The 23,111-nt window shown below is 36.8% G+C and overlaps 1 protein-coding gene across 2 annotated transcripts in view; it reads right to left on the bottom strand.

Moving 5' to 3' along the window:
- NBAS (NBAS subunit of NRZ tethering complex) overlaps positions 1-23,111 on the bottom strand; it is a 160,080-nt gene that overhangs the window by 131,860 nt on the left and 5,109 nt on the right. For both annotated transcript variants that reach the window (XM_064411911.1, XM_064411912.1), the window contains exons 3-18: positions 22,977-23,013; positions 21,254-21,331; positions 20,277-20,324; positions 19,171-19,214; positions 18,666-18,799; positions 17,862-17,995; positions 17,643-17,741; positions 13,164-13,302; positions 11,644-11,709; positions 7,989-8,117; positions 6,032-6,095; positions 4,580-4,773; positions 3,256-3,513; positions 2,328-2,453; positions 950-1,101; positions 50-184 (exon numbers count right to left, since the gene is read on the bottom strand). In XM_064411911.1, coding sequence (XP_064267981.1) covers positions 50-184; positions 950-1,101; positions 2,328-2,453; positions 3,256-3,513; positions 4,580-4,773; positions 6,032-6,095; positions 7,989-8,117; positions 11,644-11,709; positions 13,164-13,302; positions 17,643-17,741; positions 17,862-17,995; positions 18,666-18,799; positions 19,171-19,214; positions 20,277-20,324; positions 21,254-21,331; positions 22,977-23,013 — 1,837 coding nt within the window. The remainder of the gene's footprint in view (positions 1-49; positions 185-949; positions 1,102-2,327; positions 2,454-3,255; positions 3,514-4,579; positions 4,774-6,031; positions 6,096-7,988; positions 8,118-11,643; positions 11,710-13,163; positions 13,303-17,642; positions 17,742-17,861; positions 17,996-18,665; positions 18,800-19,170; positions 19,215-20,276; positions 20,325-21,253; positions 21,332-22,976; positions 23,014-23,111) is intronic.

The following is a 23,111-nucleotide window of genomic DNA, read 5'->3' as shown; positions in this document are numbered from 1 at the left end:
ATTACAAACTTATAATTCTGAATAAAACATGGCTTAACATTTCATTTACTTTGAGAAGTCTACTGATAATAGCAGCTCTTGACGCTTCTTGGCCTCCTTTTCCTTTCTAGTATCCATTTCTTCATCGGATGACAGAAGGTCTTCATAGGGAATTTCAATATCCACTTCTCCTGGTAAGATAAATCTGGAAGACAAAATCAACAATCTAAGCAATGAAGGGGAAAAAAATGAAATCATTTTTGAAGAGACATTAAAACAGCTGTTTGTCTATGTTTTGACTAAAAACCGGCACATTTATAGAAAAATACTGAATTTTTTTGTTTTAAACAAGCAGGGATTCTTCCCAAGCCAGTAAGAGACATCAACTCCTGTTTCCACTCCCTCCCTAAAACAACCCAAAACCAAACCTGATAGAAGTTTCTAAATTCCACAGCCAGCAGCTGGATTGGCAGCAGCTCTCCAGCACACAATGGTAATAGAAGACTGCGCAAAGAAAGAACAGCCTCTTTCTATTTCTATTTCAGTTTCACCAGAAACTGAACACTGAAGAGATCTGTCTCTACTGTGTCTTGCTTCTGCTTGATCAATACAATTAAGACACAACCAAAAACATTTGTAGGGTCAGTTGTAGCTTTCAGAAGCACAAGAGAAACAGATTCTCATAGTAAAATATTACATAATAAATTCCCTCTGATGAAGAAATTACAGGGCATGTACTTACAATGAACACTGTATTTTATATAAATACAGAGATAAAATGTATAGGCACTTTATGGACATCTATAGGATAATCTGAGTCAAAGCGTCAAAGAGCTTTCTTTATGTCCTGCAAAAGCTTATTAATATTTTCACTAGTGGTGGATCAGGAAAAAAAATACCAAATTACTATAAAATACTTTATACACCATTCTTTAAAAAGAAAAGAAAGAAAAAAATACTCTTCCCAAACCTGCCAGCATCTTCTCCTTTTCCTATGGCCACCAGAGCCTCCAAGTCTGTGCCTTTCAAGCCATACTGAAGCAGCTTCTTAGCAGCATCTGCATTTTCTGGAACTCTTTCCAAGCACTCATGAAGAACCCATGCACGTTTCTTGATTTTGCTCTGTCCAAGAACAAGAGCACAGACACAATGTTACATGGTCCAATCCAAAGCAATGGAATCAGAGATTACAGTAAAGTTTTCTTCCTCATGTATTTCTTCCACTTAAGAAAATGTCAAGCTCCCCTGGTGACTGACAATGTAAACCAACAAAAGAGATGAGAACACAATGAACACAATTCCCTAGGAGGGGAATATATATGTGGCAGAAAAGGGCATGGAAATACCGAATTATTTAGAAGAACTTCCACAATAACTGGAACAGAAGTTATTATTTGTACTTTCTAATTAACATCACTCCTTTTTACACTAAATAAAATATGATGGTTTGGGGGTAAAATACATAAACCAAGTATATAAATTCCACAATAGCACTAGAGTAATTTTCAACACCATCCTCTTCACATGCCACTAAGATTCTGTGGCAGAAAAGGCACCAGAATTACAAAATGTATTTGCCTTATCTGCTGATCTTTGGTTGACATTACAGATCACATACAGAATGACTAAATTTTGATTTAGTCAATATCTGACTTGAAAAAAAGAAAACCCAGAATACACTTCTCTTGATATACTACTATATATACACTAATATACCTATATTACTAAACTATACTCTTTCTACTATTCTAATACTAAACTATATATTACTATACTATAGTAACAGTACATTTCTATTACTGATAGTTTGCCACAACCATGAGGTTGTACAACTTCAACACCATTTTTCTGCTGAGTTAGAAGTCTTTCTTCCAAGCCAAAAAACCCATGTTGAATTCTACTGAAAAGCTCAGTTACAGTTTGCAGAACTCACTGTAAATTTTTTTATTCAAACTTTGTGATACAGTTACTGATACTAACTTCATCTTCCTAATTTATTTTCTATAATACCTTGAAGTTTAAACTGTTGATATTTCCAATTATTATTCTTCATTTGCCAGGCAATAATGTACTGCTGCATGTGGGGGAAGAGATTACACACAGGAAGTGTGTTGCTATTAACAGAAGACATTCCAAAAGACTTTCATTAACTGCCAAGGTTTCTAGATCAGGCCTTCAGTTAAACTGCTCTCTTACACATGACATGAAATGGAATTTTCAGAACAATTCTTCAAACTGCCACCAATTTACATTGCATAAATCAGAACACAATTGAAAATTCCATTTCCGTAAAGATAACAGTCTGATAAGAAAGCCTAAAAAAAAAAAAATCACAAAACACAACGCACCAAGTAGTCTTGAATTGAAGCAACATTAACAGCTGACTTCCTCCACTGTCTTTGGTATACAAGATCAGAGTCAAGGCCATACGTTTGAGCTAAAGACAAAGCTTCCCCATATTCTTCATTATCAATCTAAAAAGCAAACACATGACAATGAAAGTCATCTGATTTTCCATACTGAACAATGAATTGTTTGTTAATTCTGTGTGTTGAAAGAGGTAGAGGGATAATTACTGTGGGTATGCAAAAGCAAGTAGGAAAGATAGTGGTTCAGGATACAGGTAAGACTCAGATCTGATGGACACCTCTGGAAAAATCAAAGATTTTTCCCCTTAAATAAAAGGAAGATGTTGTTTAGGTAGCATTGCATTCATTATGCATCATATTTAGTCTGACACCAGCACTCCCTGGGAACTGTAACAGTTACACAGTGAGCTGGTTTACCATCAGAACAACTGGAATGGCCTAGACAAAGCAGTCTGTCCAAGATCCCTAAAAACAGAGCAGTATTTGCTTGGTAAGAATGACTCAGAGGCCTAATCTGTACATATATTTGAAAAAACATGCAAAGACATTCACAGAAGACTGTGAATGTAAGTTAACCCACTCCCGGGCCAACAAGTTAAACCGATTTCATTCAATCTATCTGCCAAGTCTTGCACTACATGCAAACACATGAGTACATGTCCAAATCTAACCAAGCCAATGATACACAGTGTCTCCCAGTGGAAACATCACATCATTTCAGTTATTATAATGCTAGTTTTAAAAAAGAATCCTTTTGATCAGGCGACACAGCACATTGTCAGTTAACACACTCTCAGAAATATGCGCCTAAATCCTTTTGTCAACACAGCAGGAATTAAAAGAAAAATAAAAAGCTCTCTCTAAATAAAGCTGATTAAAAGAGATTTGATTCTCTTTCCAGACTTACTTTTCTCTGGTACAGTTCCTCTGGAGTCGTGGATCTTAAGCTGACAAGGCGGAAATTCTTTGTAATAGTACGTGGTCGTTTCCGTGGAGGAGCAAATCGTTCCATTTCTGTTACAAAGTACAGGCCTTGCTTTAGGTAGCTGAAGTATCTGTCCTTAGCAGAAGTTTCCTCATCTGAGTCCGAGTCATCATCTCCCTCATCTTCATCACCAGGCCTGCTCTCCAAGCGCAGTCTTTTTGGAACTAGTTTCACCTCACACTGCAAGAAAACATGAACAAGAAGCATCCACCTAGTACACCTTAACTAGTTTAGTAAGAACTGAGTACATCTTCCACTTCAAATTTCAGAATCAACATCCTTCCTCCCTCTCTCCTTTAAACCTTTTCTCAGTTTGCTTAAGCTGTTCCACAAACCCTGACTGCATCTGTCTCCTGGATGTGAGGTTTCATCCCTCACCTACCAAAGTGAATGCTTCTTAGTAACCTGCCTTTACACTACACCTCCTGCACCAGCCAAGACTGGGCAGAACAGTCCCACACTTTCTATAGTTTACTGCTGCATACAGGAGTGTTTTCAACTCTCAGCTATTCAAATCAAGGTTTTCCATTCAATACAATCTCAGACTACATCCTTAGGCTGTGGTATGCCACTCACTAGCTGTACATATAATTCCCAGAATAGTACAACTTTTCAAAAACATACCCACAAGCTTTGTACTGATTTTCTGATTCTAACGTTAAACTTTTGATTAAGATGTTTAAGACCTATTTCAATATAAGCTCTAGAAAAGCAAAATTTTGTGTTTTAAAAGAAAATTACTGGTTAATTTTATTACATTCTACTCCCTTCTGGAATCCTACTAAAAATAAACAAAAGGAGTATCTCTTTCATGGCTCTGCCTTCACTGTGTTCCTCATGTCTAATTAAAACTTGTTCACTCTTTCTTTATGAGCCATGCATTTCAAAAGTGGAAGAGGGATGGTTGCAGTGTGTTCTTCAGAACATCAACACACAAGGCAAGGCTACTGTCAGCACGAATTTTTTTCTGTTGCAAGTTTCCTCTCATTGAGACTCAACTTGCCAGGAGTTTTGCTTCTACTCTCCACAAGTTACTTATGGTTTTATCAAGTTTTTCTTAGAACAGTTCCGCTGCAGCAAGTTCAGAATCCCCCTGCAATGCCTATCTACAGATAAGGAAGAAGAATCACTTTTCCTATTAGCAGTAACATCTTCTATTTTAAACCCCCTATCTTAGGATCACATACAAAAAAGCAAACTGTTACACTGCAATCCAAAAGGATACCTGCTTGTTCACATTCCTTACCTCCAGACTTAGAAATCCTCCATCGTGAGCCGAAGTGACCTGAGGAGAGCTCTCAAACCATTCACACGTCTTTCCCAGCAGGTTTCTTAATGTCTTGACTGATGACACAGTCAATGCACCAGAGCAGCGAGCAAGGATGACAGAATTATCTGCCCACCAATTTACATCTATCAATGGGTAATAGGATTCTTTATCTAAAATAAGAATGCACCATATAAAGAAAGACAATGTTAAACCTCAGGTAAGAACAGAGGAGACTGTCATTATGAAGAAATATGGTCTAATGTAACAGAGATTTACTGTTATATTTGCAACCTTGGTTCACTAAGTCTGTATTTTATATCAGTTATCTTTTACTAAACCATTTTTGTATTAAATAAAGCTGTTGAGAACAAAAAAAAGTCACAATTACAAATATAATGCATATAAATTATGTGGAAAAAAATCACAGTAAACTGATTTACTTGCATGAAAACTAAAAGATTTTTCATCTATGGTAAAGATCTACTTCATTACCTATCAGGCCATCCTCAACATGACAAAAAACCTAACAATAATGAAAATCAGAAAAGGTTACACTGTTTTTGAGGACAAGTAAACAGATCAACATACTCCAAGAGGAGGTTAGGAATATTAAATCAAAAAAACAAATAAACAAGAAAGTCTCTAGGACTGAGAATGGAAGCTGTGGCACTTTCAGTCACTGTCTTGAATACAACAACTGGGTGTTGGGATAAAATGTTCATCAGAGAGTGGGCTCATTTTGCTCCCCACATATCACTTCCCACTCCTCTGATGAAAACAACCTTTCCCCAAACAGCACTAAGACACAGGTCAGATTATTCCTTTTTAATAGTGCTTCACCAGCAGCCTACCCATGAAGGTCAGATGAATTAACCCGAAGAGAGAATCTCCAAGGAAAATATTTCAAAGAAGCAGGAATTTTTTAATAATATAGATGTGTATAAGCAGCACCAAATGGGTCATGGAATAGCTATTGATCTCTGCACTCTTGGAACAGCCATGCAATAACCAGGTGCTAAATGCCTGCTCAGATTGGTCTGAGCTTTCTGAAAATAACAGAGTGTGATGAGGTAAATCCAGTTAGAGGAAATTGCTCTAGAATTGTTTTTTAGAATTTTAAACTGGTATCTTCAAATTACAGTAGCTTTCAAGATTTATTAGACATTTACAGGAAGAAAAAATGAAATCCTGTGCTAACTGAAATATCAACTTTTTTGCTATAAAAAAGAATCTGAAAGATTCTAAAAGAGAATCTGAAAAAAAAAAAAACTATTGTGACTAATTTAGCTCTACCATGCTACAAATTCAAATCATGCTATTTTGGCAGCCTGACTGAGATTTAACTCAGCTACTTCAGTCCTCATGTATTTGCATTACTATTTTTAACTGCACAGTGACATAAAATAATGATCTAACTGTAATGCATACCTTTTATTTTCTTTCTTTTTTCACTAGAGAGTCTCCAGTCTGGGTTAAGCTCATCATAGCCAGGCTAAAGAAAAAAAAAAGAAAAATTACAAGCAAGTACATCTTTGTAACACAGAATCCGTTTATTTACTCTGTAGCTGACCACACATTTTTAAACTAAAATAAATTCAAACTCAGTAATTCTCGATAAATTCAAACTCTTCTCAAGCATAAACGTACAACTGCTGTAGTACCATTGTACTTTTCTACAGACAATTAAAAGGAAAAAAAAAAAACAAAACCACAAGTCATGGCCTGACCAGCTATAAAAAGCAATCATACCCTAAAGATTTCTGAAATAAAGGCTCTCCAAGCAATCAAAAGCCAAGTGTTTGCTTTTCATGTCTATACATAGGACTGCAGGCATATAAAATAATCTCCAAAAGAGTCTGTGTAGTGGCCCTGTGTGACAGTCTACCACAGTTCCCTAAGTATTTTCCCCAGCTATTTTCAGAATTATAAAGCCCCTTTCAAGCCTAGTGCAAGAAGAGCAGCAGCATTACTAACTGATGCACTGCAAGGTTTAGAATTACGTTGCAGTGCTGTTATTTTAAACGGGATTTAGCAGTGACAGAAATCCTGCCCCCAAGCGCAACTCAGTGGAAGTACAGGAAGCTGAAATAACTGAAGCGCATTTGGATAAGGCAGAAGGTGTTTTTCAGACTTGATTTTTCAGTAGAAAAAGGAGAGTCTACTAATTAAAAGTAAACATGAGGCCACTCTAAGGTAATTTCACACATATTATGAAAATACACATTATACTTGGACACCAGTTTCACCTATAAAAAAAATTGTGAGAACAGTCAAGCATTTAATATTCCTTTATATCACCCTCACTCAATGAAGTCCTAAATGCTCCTTCAGAATACATATTCATTATTACTAAAAACAAAGAAAAAATACAACTTACTGTAAGCATCCTTGAGCAAAATTTGTCTGAAGTGTATATTAAAAACAGAGATAAACAGATATGCATATATAGACACAACACTTAACCCAACACTAGAACAGAAATTCTTTGAGTGTTTTTTTGTTTGTTTTGGTTGCTATTTAAAAATGCTTTCCTAAATAAGCTTGAAATCACATTTCCATCCCATTTGTTTACCCTGCTTGGAACAGATATTGGTTTATGTCTCATAGGTTTATAACATAACATACAGCACTCCAAGTGAAAAGCCTTTCTTTATCTATTACTCAAGAAATTAATGGGAGGAAAATAAGAACACTTCACATACTAGTGTGCATCATTGCAGACTTTTTACTTTTCAGAATCCATTTCCTCATTAATATAAAGGTGTTTTTTTTTTTCTTTGAAAAATAATTAGCTTTAAATTCCCAGTGTTTAAATTCACACAAGTCACTAAAAGTTTGCCAGTGTCTGAGCAACTCCTAATGTATGTGCCCCTACTTCATTTTGCAAACAATTCCTGCAAAAATCATTGGACTTAACAGTACATTGATTAAGAAAATATTCTACAGCATCATCTGGAACCAGGTATGGTAAATTTTGAGGGAGGAATAGAATACACTAAGACATCCAGAATTTGGTTTCAACCAGTGAAACAAATTCAACCACATTAGCCTCCATTTCTCTTCTATTAACTGCATTTCAGTCTAATGGCATTATAGTCTAATTCTAACAGTGCTACCAACTTGGTACCAAAATGCCTCATGAAAAATTCATTGCAATATAATTGGTTCTTTCTTTTTCTTCATTTTTCAAGTTCAGTTTATGGGCATAACATAGAAAGATTATAATAAATGTAAGTACAGGGCTCTTGAAAAACATGGAGCTGACTGGGAAGCTAGTATGTAGTTAACACACAGTTACCCCAACTCCTCTCATCTCCTATAAAAACTCAATTTCAGAGGAGTAAGATATATAATTCAAGTTTCTAAACATACACATTCTTCTTACCTGAGCAGATTGGTCCCATTCTCCTTGTTGTCTCAGAGATGGAATAGACCAGATTGTCAGTTTTCCTGAGAAATGAATAGCTGCCAAAAGAGCTCCATCAGGAGAAAGATTCATCTTGAAAACTCCATCCTGCCAAACATGATATCCAAGTAAATAAACAAACAAACATAATAAAAATATACACCAAGGAATAAAAAAAAAATCCTCCAAATATATACTCATTTTCTATTTTAGGAAAACAAAAAATTGTACAATCTTCCACTCTGAAAAGTTAACATGCCTTAAATTAAAATCATACAAAAAAACCCTTATTCTAAAAGAAAAAGGTAATAGATCTGTTGTGACATGGAAGAATAAAAACAACCTGCATAAAGGAGCATGAACAAATCTTTAGGAACATAAACTTCTGTATCACATTGTTATAGGGCAAATAAAACCTGGAAGTGCAGCATTCCTAAGAGAACACCCTGCCAGCAATGCAGAGCTGCTTGGAGGGAAAACTGCAGGTTGTTCTCTGCACAGAAAGAACATTCAGCAGCCTCAGTTTTCTACTATCCTGACTCTCTGGTCCCCACTGCTCCTTAACAGTCTTCAAGGAAGACTATAACCAAACCACAGCTTAGTACAGCTCTTCCTCCCTGGGAGCAAACTTATAGGTGGGCATTATTACAAATCAAATTCTTAAATTAAAGGAAAACGAAAAAAAGGGATACAAGAAATACAGACATTAAGAGAACTTGGAGGAGCACACTGTTCATTTCAGGACACTGAATCAGAGCCCAAGAACCTCTTCAGTGACAACAGATCAAGTAGTAACATAGCAAATATCAGATTAAATCTATATAGATAAAATAATTCAACATTTGTACATTAACTTCTTTAAGGCTACAAAAGTTCTCCTGGATTAAGTTTTTCATCAGCTCTGGACACCTTAAGAGGCATAATATATTTCTAACAAAATACCTTCTTAAGTATTCACAAAATCCAGCACATTTACAACTGGATCTGTACACTATTTCCACAAAACACTCTAAATACACACTTAAAGTCAAATGTAGTGACACTAGCAGTGAATGAAAATTCTGCAAATATGTTTTACATTTATTCACCCCTCTCCCCACAAAATTCTAGGTTTTCAGAAAGATCATTCATTTCTTAGTGTCTCATTTTCCATGAAAGACAGCAGGATACAGATTCCCAAAAACTACATTATTCACAAAATTCCATTTAGTTAGCTCACTTTAAAAAACCTTTTATTAAAGATTCACAGTTAAATTTTTCCAAGTATGCAGCCAATATATTTTTTTAGGCCAGCACTTCCCCTCTTAGGAAATACCCCAACATAAATGAAGCACAGAAAAGTTAGTTGGCGTCCATAAATTAAGAAGTTTAAATAGCATTCCTACAGAATGTTACTGGTAGATATTATTGAAAGATAAAAAAGTATTTTTTTCAGGTCAGCGCGTTTGTTGGGACTTGGGAGTTTTTTTACTATTATTTTTATTTTATTTCTTAGCCTTTTTAAAGTTCTAGGTATGACACAGAAGCAATGACAATCAAGAAATGTTTACTGTTGTACAGTGGCTTGCAGCTGTTGAGAGCACTCCTTAAATCCATGCCTAAAATGTGTTCGTAATTGAAAAGCAGAGCATTAAGGGTTTTTTTAAAACCCATTAAGAATTATTTATATTAGAAAAAATTCATATTCTCTGACTACATTCTTAGGCAACTGCAGTACTGCACTTTAAAGTGTAATTTGCCCAGGAATCGTACATGCCTTCTAATGGCACTTCTCTCTTTACAAGTCAATTTGCCTGCACAACGGACAAAGAACAAAAGACTGTTTAAGGACCCAGAAACATAGAGGTAAAATATATCACCTGTTCAGATAACTGATCAGTGGTATGCATCACAGATCTTGAAAGGAGGTAAATGTTTACTCAGCAGCCAGTAATAATTCTCTGGCTGTGAGATTTAGATATTGGGTGGCCACTAACACACTCAAATTTATCACCCAAGCCCTGTTATCTATAAAAATTAATCAGTCCTTTGCCAAAGCAGGCAATGCTACTCCCATAAACAGCTCATCAGCTTAAGGGAACAGCAAAAGAAGATGTTGAGAAACTCAGCAGGCTGGCACTTCACATTTTTTAAGTGTCATTTAACAACACTAAGAATCAAATCCCAGTATAGCCAGTTTTATACAAGCCCTCTAGCTGCTGTGTCCATCATATTTTAATTAAATTTAATTTAATTCAATTTTTAATTTCACACTATGTATAAAAACTATATACTTAAGCCATAATCTCTGGAATTGGATCAAAACATTCAAGGATAAATAAGTTTCCATATTTCTTCATTAATTTAGCACTGACAAGTGCAATGAAGTTGAAGTTTAGTACAGCTACATGCAATACAAGCTTTTCAGCTAAAAAAGCTTAAGTCAGCTTTATCTTTAGCATTTTCAGGGAAGGAAATAAAATCTCTCCCTGTTCCACCCTTGAGAAAGATTCAGAAAGATTTGTTTTCCCTTTCCAATTAAGCAGGCAACTTCTTCTTTTAACCAGCCACCTATAACATCCCAAAAATCTATGAAGGTCATTTCCAACTCAGAAAGCCATTTTTCCTCTCAGGAGGACACAGAACGAAGGTGGTAGACAGATTCTTTACTGTTCTTTCCTTGTAAAGCAAAAAAAGGGAAAACAATATTTTTACAAGAAGGGAAAGGGGGATAGAAAAAGGAATCAAACCAAGGCTCCACATGATGAATAGACAAGAGGTAAGAAAAGGAAGTGCTGTACTGCATGGGAAGTTCCTAAGGCATGTAGAAGAAAGCCATGAATGAGCACCATGTACAACACCTTAGAAATACAGAATGCACACACCTACACCTCAGCACAACATTCAAGGTTTAAGACTCGTTCATGGCAGAGGAGAACACAAGGTCCATACCCAGAGTTTGTCAAGAATAAGTTGGTTCTGATCAGAAGTTTCATTAGGTTCACATGGATCCTGGGAGTAGAAGTCTGACCCATAATAAACTTCTGAAGCTACTTAGCAAAATGTTTCCTGAGTATCTCAGATGGTTAAAATAAAGTCCTTATGTCTGTCCTATTGCCATAAATGATTAGTTTGAATCCACCCATTTTTTTCTTCCCCACATGATGAAAATTGAGGGCTGAGATATTTTTGTTATTTTCTAGTGGGATACGTGTAGTGCAGAAGGCTGAGTTTTGTTTGTACTTTTTATCTCTTGGGCATATACTTGAGAAACATCATCACAATCTACTTTCTTCTTGTAGAATATATAACACATCTAACATGGTCTGACTATCACATTCATTAACAAATAATTAGGTGGCTTCTTATACCTTCTTTTTAGAATCAGGTTTACATTTAATATTGAACTCTACATCTCTAAACTTATTCCTGAAACCCAGTGATTCAAGCTTCAGCAAATGAACTCGATTTTTAAGGAAGTCAAGTAAGTGGCAAGCAACTCCATTGAATGCTAAAGCTTTTTGATTAATTTAATAGAATGTTAATTCCTAAGTTGCATAAATTAAAACCTACTTGCAGTCAGTCTCTTAGGTAGTAATTAATGGACAATTGTGGTAGTAAAATACGTTTCTGAGGTAGACCTAGATCTTAATACCTGTTCTGTTCCTCGTCTGTTGTAAAATCTTAAATTCATAATCCTTAATAATCCTCTTCTCTGTGCCTGTAAGAACAGAAACAAATCATACAATGAAAAACAATCTCATACACTGTTTTATGCGCAAAAAAGTAAGTCATATTTAAAATACTAAAATAACTTTGCAAGACCCTTTAGAGGTTCTGCAGAAAGACCTTGACAAATTAGAGAGATGGGCAATCACCAACCATATGAAGTTTAACAAGGCCAAGTGCCAGATTATGTATCTGGGGCAACCCTGGCTGTGTGCAGGCTGGGGAATCAGAGCCTGGAGAGCAGTGCCCCAGAAAGGGACTCGAGGGTCCTGGTCAAGAGTGAGTTGAAGGAGTCAGCAGGGCTACAATATATGACAGAGGTTAAGTCATCAGAGTGCCCAAAGAAGGCCACAAGTATGGTGAAGGGCCTTGAGGAGAAGCAGTGTGAGGAGTGGCTGAGGTCTCTTGGTCTGTTCAGCCTGGAGGAGACTGAGGGCAGACCTCACTGCAGTCACAGCTTCTTGTGAGGGGAAGAGGAGGGGCAGGCACTGATCTCTGCTCTGTGGTGACAAGGGACAGGACCTGAGGGAATGGCCTGAAGTTGCATCAGGGCAGGTTTAGGCTGGATATCAGGAAAAGGTTCTTCACCCAAAGGGCGGCTGGGCACTGAACAGGCTCCCCAGAGAAGTGGTCACAGCACCAGCCTGACAGAGTTCAAGTGGTGTTTGGATAAGCCCTTGGGCACATGATGTGACTCAGAGTATCCTGTGCAGAGCCAGGGGTTGGACTTGATGATCTCTGCGTGACTCTTCCAACTCAGCTTATTCTGTGATGTTCCTATCTTTAAACTTCCATAAGACTGCCTACTTTAAAACAATTCAAGCATAATAAAATCCAGTTTGTATAATTCTGTCAATTTCAGTAGGTAGACATGTCACAGAAAAGCACTCCTCATTTGCAATTAAATTAACAACTCACCTGCAATACTAAGCAATACCTATAAAAGAGTAAACACTGGAATTTTCCCTGGAATATTGTAAATTTATTTCAGTATAACCAAGCTGTTACCAAATCAAACATTTACTTCTACTAGAAGCGAAAGAAATCAAGAGCCAGAATTAAACTGCAATATTTATTTCAGGTGTGCTGCCTTTTGTCCTGAAGTAATAGAAGAATAAACTGTAACTTTTTTCCAACAAAGATAGGTAATGTATCTCAATGAACAACTAAGAGGAAAAAATATTGTAGCTTGGAAATTTACAGACTCTTTTCTTCTTGTTTTGGGTTTTAAAACCACAAGTGATAATTAAAAACTTCAAGTTCATATCATACCACAGAAAAAAAACCAAACCAGACATATGCAGTGGAGAAAAAGATAACTGTTTAGACAGATGTATCATAACTTAGAAAATAGCAAAACATCACATTAAATCATCTTGCATAAAGAGATACTTATTGAGCTTCCAGTGACAATATTCATCCAGTAAAATGAGAAGACAAACTTACTGTTCTAACATCATCTTCATAACTAGTGACCTGTTTGTAATGGGGAGAGCCTGACAGAATTCTCCAAGCAGATATTCCACAACCAGCTGCTTTAGACACTCCATCTTCATCTGTTTCACAGCCTCCTACAAGGAGAAGTCTGTAAAATATGTAAAGATGCATTATGATTTCATATACTGCCACGTATTTTTTTAATTTTCCTAAGTCTATAGCAGTTTGCTTAGAGTAACAAAAGGCCAAATATACCAAGACACTTAACAGTCCCAATAAACTTTGTCTGTGAATACCCTGAAATCTAAAAAAACTTCAATATCATTCAAGTAACATTGTTGTTTGTAGCATGTATACCTATTTATTCTCATCCCTAGCTTTCCAGGTAAGTCACAATTCCCAACATCTAGAATAAAATAAATCTGGCCACAAGTCTGAGTTTCCCTCACTCTCAAATATGATAAAAAATTACTGCTTAAGCATATAACAAGTTCTGATCATTCTGTTTAAGCATCAAATTCCCATTTATTCACATGTGGTATGAAAGCTACTTCTCTTTCACTGAAGAACTGAACACATTAAGGCTTGTCAATTCTGCTTTCTAAAGCCACTGTACCAATTATACATTTGCATGTAATACTTTCATTGGCACACCACAGGTGGCATTTTAAAACCCTTTATGTAAGTCTTATAATTACTTCTGATCACCACTAAACTGTATCACAGTATTCGCCCTTGAAGCCCTTTCACTTTATTAACAAGCACTTCTATATTAAACTGATGACTACTTTGATGAAAACTTTGAGAATAGGTGTCTGTTTGGAAGCATCACTGTAATGAATCACCCATCAAAAGGTAAAGTATCTACAATAAAAGGCACAACTGCAGGAGCTCAAAGCTCCTCCCTAGGAATGCTGCATTATCCTTTCCCCAAGGCCGCACCATTCCCAAAGTGCTCTGCCCCAAGAAGCAGCTGCCACTCGCACAGCGCAGCTCTGGCTACACCTGCAAAAGCCAAAAAAAGAATAAAGGGAAAAAAATTCCTTCCACATTTAATAATTTTTAAGACATCAGTAAGGCTTATTTAGTATTGTCAAGTCTCCTGCTAAGTCACAAACATACAGCAGGATGATTTTATACCATGGATGAATGACAGAATCGCATCATCAGGCTGGAAAAGAACCTCTGAGATCATCAAGCCTAACCTAGGACCAAACACTGTCATGTCAACTAGACCAGCTCAAGGCATGGTGACTCCACCACTTCCCTGGGTAGTCCATTCCAATACCTAATCACCCTTAATGTGAAGAAATTCCTCCTGATGTCCAATCTGAAATCACCCTGGAACAGCTTAAGCCTCATCTTCTTCAATATCTTCCTGGCTCCTTGGGAGAGGAGGTTGACCCCCACCTGGCTACAACCACCTTTCATGTAGTTGTAGAAAGCGACAAGATCTCTCTTGAAAGTGATGCTTAAAGTTAAGAGTTTTGGTTATTCTGTGGTGTAAGAAGAGCCTACAGCAGTAAAACAGAAATCACTTTCACCAAAAACTGCATCAGGAGACATGAAGATGACGAAGACTACTTTGTTTTCTTACACATGTGTTCCACACACAGCACAGCCAACACGCAGCAGTTTCCAGGCTTCATTTCTAGATCCTTAAATACCTGCACTTCTGGGACCATCTGAGGACTCCTGAGACCATCAGAGGATTCCTGGAAAGCCTTTGAGGAACTTCACAATGTTTGTCATTGACAAGAAGAGCTAACTAGCATGCTTTAGAAGCTTTTAGCAAGGTCTGCCAGCTCTTCTTAGTCAAAGGGTGACAAGATAGACACCTGATTAGCAGGGGTCAGGAATCCTTTCAACAAAACCTGGAAAAAGACCTATGTAAATGCCAGGCCTAGAGTGCAGCATTTTGCAGAAAAAGATGGCCAGAACCTGTCTTTGTGTATGATCTAAAAAATCAGAGATGTGCTGCCAGGCTCAGTCTCCAGCACCCTCTGGAGCAGCTCCCCAGCACCTTAGAGGCCTTGACACAGACCACACTCCTAAGGGAGGACAGAGATGTGCAGGTCTTGGACTTGCAGTGACATGGTTCCAAGCAACCTCCTCTAGCTGACCCTGAGGTGAAGGGGAATGGATTAGATAATCTCCAAGGGCACGTCCAGTCTCAAAAACTGGCTGCTCTTGCAACACTTCATTTATACCCCACTCCACAGGTTTATACAAAGTTGGGTTGAAGATAACCAGCGTAACACCGGTCTCAAGAACAAGCTCAGCTGAGTTATCCAAGAAAAACTTAATATGCCCTTCTTTACTTAATAATTTTGCTACAAACATTTTAAATAAATCTGAAGCTTCAATGATGATTGGGGGCTTGTGATGAAGGGCTTCATCACAAGCCCTTCATTGCAAACTTTATGCTTTAACATCAAACATTTTCTGCAGCAACTGCAGATAACCCAGAAATTATACATTCAGCTCCAGATTAAGACACCAAAACAAGCAGCTGTTGAACCTTGGATTTGAATTTATAAAGAGCTCACACTGAAGAAGACACTTAAGTTTTGTCAACTAAAATGCACCATAAACTCCATACTAGATGAAAGCAGGATCACGTGAGGACGTCAACATTAGGTATCTAGATTAAGGTATATAATACTTTTCAGAACCAGTAAAAGTCATTATTGGATTTTTTTTCCCAAAGCTATAGCTTCAAGTTTTCCTACGGATTCAGAAACATTCCCTACTGACATATTCTCTTTGCAACTATCCTACATCTAATTGAAAAAATTAAGTAAATTAAGTTCTTAACTGCTATTTTATTGCACTGTAATGGGCCATGAGCAAATACTCAGTAATACAGTAATGCAGTAACTCAAGCCTTACAAGCAATGAAGGGAGATCAGCATAATTTCACCACCTGAGATTAAGTGAAATGCAAAAAAACACAAAATGATGAAGCTGAACTTGTGTTAAATGATCAAACACATTACTGACACTTAAAACTTCGAGGTGTATCAACAACTTTCTTTAATGCACAACTTTGAAGTACTTGTATTCAGGCCCTTCTAAGCTTTTTTGGGATAACAAGAAAATTTCAGCAAGAGGCTCTATCAACAAATTTGGAATTCTCCAATGTCAAATTTACAAGCTTTCTACCAGAGACTAAATTCAAAAACAGAAAAGACTTGCACCCATCAGGGGCAAAACACTGATTGTTTTCCATCCATTCTATCCAACTGTCCATTCTTTCAAGTGTCAATTTTTCAGCTTTACTAGGTCACTCAATAGGTTGCACACAGCAGGAACTACTACAACCATTAACCCTGGTCTGATGAAAGGAAACAATAGGTTGATTCTGCTGTCTGGTCATGTAGTGCTACCACAGCTCCATAACCCACAACTATTACCTCAAAAACTGTAAATTTAGTATATTGAGTATTAATTATGTGAAATCACTAAATATTAATTAGGTGGAAAGAAAAAGCCATATACAAAATTCATCTCGCAAAATAATAAGCTAGAAGAACATTACATCTCATTAATAATAATTTGTTTTCCTAAGGGAGATATGACAGCTCACTTAACACTGAAGAATGAGAAGAAGTTTTTTTCAACAGTGAGTTTTTTCTGGTATTTTATATCCAAGCCTAATTTCCATTTAAAACAATACAGTCATATAACACTGCACTGAAAGATTCAATCCTAGCAGATCTAATAGAAGAAAAATATCTAGAATAAAGTTTAGTTCCTACAATTGAAGAGAAATAGAATTGCTGAGTTTATCGTGGTACATTGCAAATTGATACTAAAAAAGTAGACCCATTTTTGGCATAAGTAATAGGTTAACCAGGACCTATTCCAGTTACATTGGGTTCAAGAGCATGCAGGCAGTCAGTCCACATTTCAAGTCCAGTTTCTCTATTCAACAGGTTACTAATAGAGAAAACACATCATAAGACAACTCCAAATACCCGAGCCTGGCAGTTCCACTCAGAACACTAAGGAAAATGGGCTCGCCAATAAGTCCAGCAATGAATTCCAGACAGAAAAATAAAACAAAACCAAACAAACAAAAACAAAAAACCACAACACAAGCAAACAAAAAAAAACACCAAAACAAAAAGAAGGAAAAAAAAACAACTAAATTTATCCTTCAATTTTACCCATCTTTCATCACATTCAGAAACCTCTTTTGAAGCTATTCCTGACATTCTAAAAAGCGCATGTTGCTTATGCAAGGTACTGAAACAGAAAAGGACATAACTTTACTAAAGAAATAATGAAAGTCAAGTGAGAAGAACTAAGGTTCCTCTTTCATAGTAGAAAGAGACATGACTTGTTATTACTGATGCCCTAAATACCAATTTTAGCAAGAACAGATTTTCCTCCCCCTCCCTACCCAATACACTTCAGTGCTAATTTTGCCACTTTTTGTTCATCATTTACATACCAATGTCAGGTAGTAAACAGAATGCTTACCTGTGACCAGGATGATAAATGACAGTTGTTATCCCATGGGCATAGTGGCTGCCAAAGCTGAAACTATGACTTTCTTGAAAGCTTTGATTTGTTCCAACACTAAGTATGCCAGGGAAAAAAAATATATGCGTTACTTCAGATTTATTTCCTTTAAAGAGTAGAAAGAATTCCTTTGAAGTTCACTGTGCCATCTCAAAGCAAGCCAAAATTTATGCTTACCTTACAAGGTAACTTCTCAGTTCTCCACGGTAATTAACAACAAGGAGTTCAGCTGACCACTGGGCACTTGCTTTGTATTCTAGAAAGATCAATCCAGCAATAGCGTAACTCAGATCACCTGGAAAACTTGCTGTCTTTACCCAAAAATGAGGGCAGACATTGGGAGAGAAAGGGGATTTTTTTAGAAGTGTCTTTATTACTGAAAGAACTAGAAAGTTAAATTAACTATCTTGTATTTTAAAAAATAATGTTTCAGTTAAAACTAAATACATTTTATCTTGGTTATAAAGAAATTGTATTATTACAAAGTTTGCAAATATACTGAGGAAATACACTTGAGCCACTTTCACAAACCAGTTCAATATACCCTTTGAAATAGAAAATATATTGTGTGGGGCCTGTCAACAGCAATTATCTAATATCGTACCAAGCAAAGTACTCTAGCAGAAACATTTCTTGGTTTACAATTTGACTCTGCATACAAAGTGCAGATTTATTATCTATTACTACAAATTGTAGTAGTTCCATACTTCCACTGTCTGATGCACCCACAGATGTACCACAATTCAAGACAGATGTAAACCACAAACTTTTATGCTGTTGTAAGGGCAACCCATGACTTTTGTTGATCATGTGGTGGATGTATCATAGTAGAACTTTTTACGGTCCATTTCTGTGTGGTATTCATAGTACAAGCATTTATAGCAAACCAAGCCATGGTTTAAAAAAGATCAAAATGTAGAAATTATCCACGATCCTTAAAAAAAGTTCTACCATATTCACATTTAACAAGAGAGCACATACCGGTGAAATGACCAAAAGCTCACTACCCATCAGGTCAAACACTCTGACTGTTCCACTGCTTTCAGCATAAGCAAGTAATGTACAATCATGACTCCATGCCACTCTCCTCCACTGAGGGTTAGGATCCTTTGGCACTATGAAAAAAAAATAGAATTACTAATAAAAGCAAAAAATAAATATAATCCCTTAAACAGAACAAAAAAGTCAATTGCATAAAAAAAATACTGGGGGCCTACCAGCACTACAAGCTTATCTCAGAGGAGGGTAAAGAAAGAAAAACCACATATGTCTCCCAGAACCATTAATTCTATCATTTAATTTCAAATTCAGGTTTCATATATTCATCGTAGAAAAAAGCGGCAAAGAGAGGGTAATGGAGCTAGTCACAAAGCAAAACTATTAAGAGATTCTTTCCAATGATTTAAGAAGTTAAAGTAAACCAACACCAGCATTTAGCAATGTATGAATAACAGTGACGACACTAATAATGAAGAAGTTGACATACCTTGACATTTTCCAACTATGGATACAAAGTCATCTTTTGCAGACCTGCAGAAGAAAGACTCATACGAATTTAGAAAAAAAAAAAAAACAAAACCAAAAAACAAAAAAACACCACTATTCAATTTTCTGTAACAGAACACTAGAAAAATATTCCAAAAGCACAATTCAAAGGCCTGCATGCCTCTAAGTACTTGTTAGTACTTCAAAAAAGCAGATAGTAACTTTCACCCCCTAGGCAGCTACAGTAACTAACTATATTTTAGAGACCGTCCAACTGCATAAATACCAACATCCCTCATTTATCTGTAATGCTGTACAAAATAGGACAGCATCATTTCAGTGCTTCATATAACTTTAGTGGGGGAAAAAAAAAACTAGTCAGTATTCTCTAGGTTACAATTTTAGAAACAATGCAAGAATACAGTTACATTAATACACTTGAAACACAAGATTTATTTTATAGTTTTAAGCTGACGTTTATGGTGCTCACACCACTTTTGATTGAACAATTTTCATACACTTGCTTCTTTTACATATAAATGGAAGGTCTGACCTTCTAGCAAATGGATTTTTGTGAAGCAAGTAAACACACTCAATCAAGATCTGTTCTACAGCTAAATGTGCTCTTGAACTGGCAAAGGAGAGCTTGTTCTTAAGAGAGCACAAGAAAAGGGAAAGCATCAGTCTTTATAGCAACCCACACCACTTGTAAAATAAGGTGAAGTATTATACATGCCAGCTACTCCACAGAGAAGAATACTAGGTACTCGCTCCTTGCCCCATTTATTAGGGGAGATTTTCTAAAGGGTGCAGAAAGGCAAAGGTTAGAAAGACCATGATTTGTGCTGAGTGTTTTTGAGGATCTTGATTGCTTTTCTTTCACATCTTGCAAACAGACACAGATATATACTTATATCAACACATCTATTATAATCGGGGAACTAAAAAGAAACAGAAAGCGCCTGCTTTTATGATCATTCCATGGATAAATTTCACAATATACAACATTGCAAAACAAAAATGAAATCTGTAAGAGCATTGCTAGCAAATAACCAGAAACACTTTCTCAGAATTCCAGAGCTGAAGTAACAGATAATGCTAAGTTACCTGATTTCTACACATTGGTCTTGAACAACTGCCAACAATTTACCATTGCTGAAAGAAAAAACAGATGTGAAAGTTCATTTAAAGTCCACTCCTTACAGAATGTGCATCAAAGTACTAGGTGCTTTTCTCTACGGTTAGATATAAATTGCCTCATTTAAAAAATTTAAAAAAGAAATTAAAAAGGGAAGTATCAATTTTTATTAAAAATAAAATATCCATGCTAAGATATTCCTTTCATTTCAGAGAAATCTACCTGCCACTCCTTTCCAGCAGCACTAAAAAAACAGCACAATGTCTAAAATCCCACTGCATAGGAGGTGAGAGTCTGATGTTGTTTATAGATAATTTTACAACAGCAATGTACACAACTATGTGTTGCTTTATCTGGTATAAACAACTATCATAATTCACTAAGTTATGTGTCTTTGCATACAACATAAACTGTGACTTTCCCTACTACCTTCATGTAACCATGTCACTGAACCATTTTTCTGTGCTTACTTTTAAAAGCCAGTGATCTCACTGATGTTGCTCAAATTCCTGCAGAACAGTTGGTTCTAGCCCTGGACCTCTGTTTATGCAATAGCAGACAAGTCTTGAGGGTATGCATTCACTTTCCACAAATAGAAATCAGTTATTTTAAAATTATATATCCTGCCAACTTATAAGTCTTTAATCAAAAAAATTCAGGACTTGAATTTGAAAATGACTGCAGTGCAAGCCACTTTGCCCCAAAAGCTAGAAAGACATTCAGCCCTGAGTGAGAGGGGCACTAACTGAAGGGAAGCAGATAGAAGTCCCGAGGCAGCACTCAGAGGCCACCTGTGAGAGCCTCCAGTATTTCTCTTGACCAGAAAGAATAGCACACCTTTAGCACAACATCAGCTCAGCATGGCTGAGTGGGGAAGGTGGGGGAGCAGAGGAAGCATTAATACATTCAGTCTTGTCAGAAATGGCAAAGCATGGGAGCTGGTTACCTTGCAAGTACGAGGTGCCAGTTGATCTGCTTACTAACCAGACGAACCAGTCCAGCGGGCAGAGAAAACTTTGCAGGGCTGAAATACCAAAAGCATCAGGCTCAATCAGAACACACAGAGAACCAATGCAGCACCTGAGATACACACGCCAGACAACTCAGCTTCAAGGCAACCATCAGTTACCTGAGAGGGTTTGCAACGGAACATGAATCAACACTGCACCCTGCCAACGACAAAGGCTAACAACAGTCTTGTTTTTACTAACAGAAGAAAATGCACAGTAAGGAAACTGATCACTTCTTTATCACTCTTTACACACTGGTCACCAGCCAGTTTTGGTACACCCACTGAAAGAACACCAGCAAACAGGAGGGGCACCAAGATGATCAGGGGACTGGAGTACTTGCCCTACAATGAATCAGATGCTGGGGGAATTTTACTTGTTTAGCCTGAAGAAGGGAAGGGTTCAGGATGACAAAACAGCAGCATTCTCACTGATACCCAGGAGACTACCAGGAAGATGGGAGCAACAGAGGTGCATGGCTGGAACACAAGAAACTATGATCAACTCTTTGGAGGACTTGGAAGTGCTGGGGTAACAGCTGGATGCAATGACTGTAAAGGTCCTTTCCAAACTAAATGTCTCAGTAATTTCAAAAGCAGGGACGTTCCAAGATGACATTAAGAAGAGATTTTTTTCACCATGAAGACAGTCAGGCATTTGAACAGGCTGAGATTCGCTGGCTTCTCAATCCTTTAACTTTTCCAAGACCTAGCTGGACAGAGCCCCAAGGAACCCAGTCAGAATTCAGTGTTCTCCTACTTTTAGTGGGACTTTAAACTAGAAGCCTCCCAAGCTCTCTCCAAAACTCTTTTATCAAATATATGAAAACAGCAACTAGAATAAAAGCTAATTTCAAGCTTTTATAATTTAACTATGACTACTGGAGGGAGAGAAGAAAAGTAAGTGAATTCTGTCTACAACTGAATTCTTACAACTAGACTCACATGACAGTATGTTGCCCATAAACATCACCCCCTCATGAGAAAAGGGCTGGGGGGAGTAGGTGCACAAAAATAAAGGAGAACAGCAGCAATAGGGAGAACAACATTACCTGCCAAATTCAAGTTTATCCTTTAAAACGGGAAACTGTTATCTTCAAACCTGCTGAGCCACATAATGACTGAGCTGAAATTTTCCAGAAATGTTGTACTTGCCCCAATAAATTTCTGGGACCATTTCACAACTTTTTGAATCAAAACTTAAATTTATAAATAGCATGAGTGCTGCTCAAATAGTTACAAGCTTTTCATATAAGCTTGAATTGTCAAGGAAAAAAAATTCAAATTTATTATTCCAAAGGAAGCAAACCCTTAGTGCCATATCTGTCACTGAGGCGTAAGGAAAAAATCTCACAACAGCTTCCTTTGCAGTATCTCAGCTGGGAGTAGAAAGGACAAATACATGTTTGGAGAAACCTGTTCCAACTGCAATCTTACTTCAGCTTCTGATAAAAGCACTAAGTCAAACTAGTACACACAATCTTCTTCTACTCAGACTTCAGCTGCAACTCAGTTTATGAAAAGTGGGTATTCTAAGCATTCCTTGGACAATATTCTAAACAAGTGTTCCGTTTTACTCCCATTAGGAATTACTTTCCATCAAATCAAAAAGCTATAAAAATATTACCAAATATTTTTGCAGTATTCTTGTAAAACCTACCTGTACCAGATGTACCGAAGCAAAAACAATGCAGGACCTATAATGGAAAGAGGTAAAAATTACATCTCTAGTAGTCTTAAAACCTACTCCAGCTTACTGCACAGGTAATTCTCATTAAAGAAAAAGGTATTGAGG

This window comes from Passer domesticus, chromosome 3, assembly GCF_036417665.1.
Source record: "Passer domesticus isolate bPasDom1 chromosome 3, bPasDom1.hap1, whole genome shotgun sequence".
NCBI lineage: Eukaryota > Metazoa > Chordata > Aves > Passeriformes > Passeridae > Passer > Passer domesticus.
This window is presented reverse-complemented; position numbering and strand designations above follow the sequence as displayed.